This window comes from Chlorocebus sabaeus, chromosome 21 (assembly GCF_047675955.1).
Source record: "Chlorocebus sabaeus isolate Y175 chromosome 21, mChlSab1.0.hap1, whole genome shotgun sequence".
Lineage (NCBI taxonomy): Eukaryota > Metazoa > Chordata > Mammalia > Primates > Cercopithecidae > Chlorocebus > Chlorocebus sabaeus.
Window position 1 is genome coordinate 111,067,669 of NC_132924.1, and position 6,746 is coordinate 111,074,414.

Here is a 6,746-nt window from a genome sequence, read left to right on the forward strand (position 1 = left end):
GGCCATCCTTTTTCCACATAAAGATTCAGCTGGAGTAACAAACAGCTCTGCCCCTGGATATCTAACAGAGTTCAGGAAACAGATGGGAAAGTTATCTATCTCCCTACCTCCTCCAAACGTCCCTTAGTTTGAGAGAAATATAACCCAATCATCTGTACTGCTAAACCAATACCTCTTTCAACAGTAATTCATATGCACAGTTTGTTGCACTGACTTGCAGCAATGATAAGCAGCATTTTATAGGAATGAGCTGTTCACAACAGACATGTACCTAAGTGGAGGACACAATAAGCATTTTTTAAAAATAGAATTAAAAGAAAACTAATCACACATTCCTGCTTTATCACAATGACAGAAAAACTGGGCTGTTAATATCAAGGAAAATGTAAGGTCTCTACTCCCTGAAACTGTGCATAAAGATGTTAGTCAGAGCCAGTCCAAGCAGTTCTTCCTGGAGTGAATGCCACAGTCACAGGTAGCATCTCGCACCCTTCCCTGTGAACTCACAAATGCAAGCTACGGGCTCAAACAACAGCAAGGTAGATGCCTGTGCGTAATTCATCCCACCAGCTGAAAGACAACCCCCTAACTGTAGCATTGCAGCTGTTGGATGAGACACTGTCACAGCAAAAGATTGATACTTTAAGAACAAAAGAGAAGGGCTGCCCCTCTGCATATGGATAAAATGTAGCCTGTCAGTAGAAACTCCTGGAGCACCCAATCATCAAAACATACTTGAGGGCCAACATACTCCAAGTTCTTTACTGAGGACAGGAAGCACATCTCAGACCCCAACCCCCATGCTGCCCGCATGGTGTCCCCAGGACAGGCTCAGCAAGCAAAGCCCAGAAGATCACACTGAACATCTGGCTTTTGCCCCAGCATGAACTACCACTCCCTCTCAGCCCTGCACTCTGCATTTTTTTTAAACAAGCCACTCTCAGCCACCACAAATACTTTGGTGGGAATCAGCAGGGAGGCCCTCATTCCTTGTCCCAAAATAACGTCAGCCAGAGGCAAAGGCCAAAGAGGTGGAGCCTGCAGGCCATTTTGCAGAAGTTTCAAATATCCTGGTACTGACCCCATTAAAAAAGCGTGAAGGGGAAGCAGCCAAGCCTTTAGTGGTTTTCTCATTAGTGTTCCCCCTCACCCCAGCCCCACCACCATTACAAACGTCTGCATGGATAAGAATCAAACAAAGAGATTTCGCATAAAGTTTTATGATCAGTACTGGCTACTGGAAGCAAAATAACATTTTGCAAACTTAATCCCAAAAAGTTGACATTAAAAACTTTAAAAGAAATGTGTGTGCTCTGCGACAGCCTAACCCCCAAAGAGATCTCTGAGGCATTAGTATAAGAGTGAACAAGCAACTGGTGAGCTGTCCCACCTTCCCCAGAGCCTTTCTTAAATATGCAACTGTCTCAGATTTTCCATACTCCTCTGCTGGTTTTTCCTCTGAAGAGGGAGGAAGGAGACTTCTTGGTAGTACAGTTTAAGAAGGCAAATAAAGCCGCCTTTCTCCTTAATGTAGGGGAGCCCTTTCAACACACACACACACACACACGTGTACTTTTTAAAACATAAATATGAAAGAAGAGGGAGGGAGAGAGAATACGAGACAGATGAAAAGGAAATGCTACTTAATCTTGTCCAGTTTTTGAAAACCTCAAAAAAAAAAAAAAATCAATAGCAAACTAGGCGGAGGCATGTTATTCTCAAAACACACACTCCTCCCGCATTACAGTACTGTTAGCAACAGCAAATGATGTTACAGATGGAAAAAGCCTCGGGAAAAAAGCATGAATTGTTAAAGGAATACAAAGTGGCATTACTCTCACAAGAAGTGCAAAGGGGCCAGTTGCCCTCCTTCATCTGCCCAGACATTAAAGTACACCTCGCCCAGGACCTCTTGACTCTGGCCATGCCCTGCCCCAAACCCTGCCTTCCCGGGTCCCAGGACTCTAGCTCCTCCTCGCGTGACAACACTTCCCCGCTTTGAAAGCCCTCCTGCCCCGCCCGCCGGGTCCTCACCGTGTGGTACATGAGGGCCTCGCCGTCCCCGGGCTCTGACAGCTCGCTCAGCTTGCGGTCCCACTGCAGCACGCCCTGCTCCCCGCTCTCCAGCACCTCCATGGCGGTGCGGGCCGCGCTGGGCCGAGGATGCTAAGCGCAGAGGGGACGCGCAGAGCTGCCTCGGACCGGCGAGGTTCCTCTCTCTCCGCGTGTGCGTGCGTGTGTGCGCGCGTGTGTGTGTAGTTTTGCACTCGGAAGGCAAACTGCTCGTCGGCCGGAGAGAGGATGGCCAAGCGCTCCCGTCCGGTGTCCTCGGAGATCCGAGAATCCCCAGGGACACGGGCCGGACCAAACGCTGCCGGGGCTAAAGCGGGATGTGCATCCAAAATGAAGGCAGGAGACCCACTCTCATCCCAGGAAAATCCCTTCGCCGCAAGCCCACTTGCCGCTACCGCTCCAGACACAAACTTTGAGACACCCCAGGGCTCCTAGGCTCTGCTCCAGGACCCAGCTGCGGCCGCACCTCCCTCCCAGGCTTGACCAATCGGATATCAGTCTTGCCCAACAGACCCAATCAGAAGTCTCACTCTCGGTCTTGTCCCGCCCCCCAAAGGCAGAGGCCGCGGGAAGTCTCCGCCCACGCCTTGGAAAGTAGCCAGGGAGTGTCTGTGACGTCACCGAGGAACTCCTCCTGCCTGAGCGCAGCCCGCTGACGGCTGTCGCCTACAGCGGACCAATAGAGGGCTTGGGTCCGGAAGTGATGGACTGGAGGCTTGACTAATGGGAAAGGGGCGTCTGAAAGGTACAGCCAATGAAATAGCGACAAGAATACATTTTGTAAAACGGGGAGGGTGAGCTTAGTCTTGCTGAGAATCCTCAGAAATTAGCCAGCGCGCCAACAGGGGGCGCGAGAGTTACTGCGCGGGGGACTTAACACATTTTCAGGTACTTTAGTTCATTTGGATCTCTCGGAATTTTTTAAATGAATTACATATTATACAAAAATCCAAATATTCCTCATGCACATAAATTTATATTAGTGCAGCTCTAGCAAATTGTCATTGTTCTTCACCTTTTTCGCCCATTTTCTGCTGGGTTCTTCTATTTTTTATGGACTTCACTTACTGTATTTTTTTCTTTCATCCGCTTGGTAAGAGTCAATGGCATGCTTTTCCAGGTCCTACAGAAGTGAGCCCAGTCCTTGAATTCATAGAGCTTTTATCTCAGAGGAGTCAGGCAATAAACAAAGAAATAAACATTTAAATTCAGAAAGTGGAAATTGCTATAAAGAAAAATAAAAGCAGGAAAACAGGATGTGTCAAGATCGATGCTATTTTACGTGCTGATCAGGGAAGTTCTTCCTAAAGGAAATGAGATTTCGGGAGAAGCTGGTGTTCCCATGACTGCTGGGGAGGCCAGTGTGGCTGCAGCAGAGGTGCTTGGCAGGGAGGGGTGGGAAAGGCTGGAAAGGTGAGCCAGGGCCAGAGCACCAGGCCCACCTCCTAGAATAGGGAAGAGATGGCCTGTTCTAAAGGAATTCCCCCAACACTGTGATTCTTCCTCCTTTTTAATTCCAAAAAAAAAAAAAAAGAGGCCCTTGAAAATACAGTTTGCCTGTGTTAAATATAAAAGTAGGTCTTTGCCAGTTAGCTCTAGAAGTTTCTTACAATGGCACATTCAGTTATTAGCTATCGTGTTGTCTCCTTGGCAAGTATTTTTTGGCGGTTGGGGACAAAAGTCTTTGAACTCTATGTTGTCTTTAAAGGAGCAGTTTATCATATAAACTATTCCATTTGTCTGGTTGGTCCTATCTTCTGGGGTCTTTCGAGATTTTTTTTTTTTTTTTTTTTTTTGAGACAGTCTCACTCAGTCACCCAGGCTAGAGTGCAGTGGCACGATCTCAGTTCACTGCAGTCTCCACCTCCTGGGCTCAAGCAGTTCTCCTGCCTCAGCCTCCCGTGTAGCTTGGACCACAGATGTGCACCACCACACCCGGCTAATTTTTTAATTTTTTGTGGAGACAAGAGCTCACTTTGTTGCCCGGGGTGGCCTCAAACTCCTGGGCTCAAGCAGTCCTCTTTCCTGAGTCTCCCAAAGTGCTGAGATTTAAGGCATGAGCCACCACACCCACTTTTGAGATTATTTTAATGCTTAAATAGAAGCTCTAGTTTATGGGCACACACCTTCCTTATATAATAGTTTTCTCATTTTTCTCTTAGGTTCTTGGTTTTTCTTTTCCAGCCAGGTATCCCTTTCACCATATTCTTTCCATAGATTGCTCTTTCCATTTTTAGAGGCCTTTCTTATTTTTTTAATCTGGCACTCAATGTACAATGGGATTACATCCACATAAAGCCATCATAAATCGAAAATATCATAAGTCAAAAATGCATCTAATATACCTAACCTATCAAACATTATAGCTTAGCCTAGTCTACCCTACATGTGCTCAGAACACTTATATGAGCCTACAGTTGGACCAAATCATCTGGCAACACAGTACTAGTTTACTGTCATGATTGTGTGGCTGACTGGGAGCTATGGCTCCCTTGCACCAAGAGAGAATACAATATTGCGTATTGCTAGCCTGGGAAAAGATCAAAATTCAAAACTCAAAGTACAGCTTCTACTGAATGCATATCTCTTTCACACCATCATAAAGTCAGAAAACCATAAGTCATAAGTCAGGAACCATCTGTACATCTTCCTTAATGTAGGAATACAAACATTTATCTGTGAAGCATTTCTGCTTTTGACAAAGTCTAATCCTGCTTATGCCCCCATGTAGTAGCCAGTTTCCAAGATGGCATCTAGTGATCCCACTTCCTGGTGCTCATACTCTTGTGTAATTCCTCCTCTTGAGTCTGGGCTAGACCTGAGGACTTTCTTCTAACAGAAAGAATATGCCAAAAGTGAGAGGATGTCAAAAAGATTATGGCTCCTGACTTGCTTTTTTCCTCTTCCTCTCTTGCTTGCCTGCTCTAAGAGAAGCCAGCTGCCATGCCATGAACTGCAATATGAAAAGGCCAATGTAGCAAGGATGTGTCCAGCCAACAGCCAGTAAGGATCTGAGGCCCTCAGTCCAACAACCTATGAGCAACTGAATTCCACTAATAAACATGTAAGTGAACACAGAAGTGGGTCCTTCCCCAGGCGAGCCTTCATATGTCCACAGATCCAGCCAAGACTTTTGACTGCAGCCTTGTGAGAGCCCCTAAGCCAGAGGACCCAGCCAAGCCACGCTCAACTTCTTGACCTGTCAGGTAATAAATGTATGTTGTTTTAAGCCACTAGGTTTTTCCTTTGTAAAATATGTATTATGATCATTGGCACCCTAAATAGTTTGGTTAAACTTACCTGTAATCTATTAATAACATCACGATCCCTCATGGTGAGTTTCTCCAGTAATGTACATTACTACAACTTAGTAATGTAGTTGACTCTCCTTCCAGCTTCTCTGGCATCCTTGTTGTCCTGTCTCTGTTATTAATAGATTGATGGCACTTGCATGACTGGAAGTCATACTTTCCCAAAATGAAAATCAGATACATTAGCCAACAAGACATTTCTGTTTCTTTTTTCTGATATTATTTGCTATCTTTCCACGTGTCAATCTATTTATAAATTTGTTCTATGTGCTTTCTATACCTTCATCTCAATTATTAAGACAAATTGTATCTAGAATTGGGCACTTGACAGATCCTCCACATCATGAAAATAGAATCCACCTGCCAAGTTCTCATGGCCCCATTCATCAGCATGCTTTTTCTTTGGCTACTCAACAAAAATTAATCTATTGAATTTTCCTTTTTTGTGTCCGGTACTTTTTCAGTTTATTCACAGGGATAACTGTTAACTACCTGCTAAATTCCAGACACCATTGCGTATAAATTTTTCCAGGTTTAAAACTCTTTAAAAAAATAAATGGGGCCAGGCATGGTGTCTCATTCCTGTAATCCCAGCACTTTGGGAGGCCAAGGTGGGAGGACTGCTTGAAGCCAGGAGTTTGAGACCAGCCTGGATGATATAGCAAGCTGTCTCTACAAAAAAATTTTAAAACTTAGCTGGATGTGGTGGCACACGCTTTTAGTCCCAGTTATTTGGGAGGCTGAGGCGGGAGGATGGCTTGAGCCGAGGAGGTCAAAGCTGCAGCAAGCTATAATTACCCCACTGCCCTCCAGCCTGGGAAAGTCTGCCTAAGCCACTGTGAAAAGGCTGTGCAAAGGCATCCCTGGTGCCACATCCTGACACCCACACATGACACAAGCTGTGAAGACTCAGTCTTCTCAAGTGAAATTGTCGGCCAAAGAATGTGTGTGGGGTAGACAGCAGTTGGCTTATCAAGGTCTCCCTCACCGAATGGTGAGGATTATGTGAAGGGGAGAGGAAGGCATACTCTATTGGTTTCTCAAGGATCCCATCACAAAGTACGACAGCCTGGGAGGCTCCAAACAACAGCAATGACTCTCCAAGGTGTATGTCACCCTCTAATGTTCTCCGCCTCCTCTCTTTCCTTTGTACCTGTCCATTCAAGAGCTCATCTCAGCCCTTTCCCAACCAACACACTGAGTTCTCCAAGTGCAGCCCCCTTGCCATCCTTACTGAAACCATTTGGGATTACTCAATCAGAGCTGCATTTTTAAGATCATCTCATTCCTCATGGGCAGTTTTTTTTTTTTTAAACAATATAACAAACCACGGAATCCTGCCCATTTCATCTCTGACATTGT

General features: G+C 45.6%; 1 protein-coding gene across 3 annotated transcripts in view; it reads right to left on the bottom strand.

Moving 5' to 3' along the window:
• Positions 1 to 2,541, bottom strand: part of CREB3L2 (cAMP responsive element binding protein 3 like 2) — a 129,692-nt gene extending 127,151 nt beyond the window's left edge. For all 3 annotated transcript variants that reach the window (XR_012090437.1, XR_012090436.1, XM_007983065.3), the window contains exon 1: positions 2,035 to 2,541. Coding sequence is in view for 1 of the 3 variants with exons in the window: in XM_007983065.3 (XP_007981256.1) it covers positions 2,035 to 2,136 (102 nt within the window). In the remaining 2 variants the exon portion in view is untranslated. The remainder of the gene's footprint in view (positions 1 to 2,034) is intronic.
• Between the last annotated feature and the right edge of the window lie 4,205 nt (positions 2,542 to 6,746).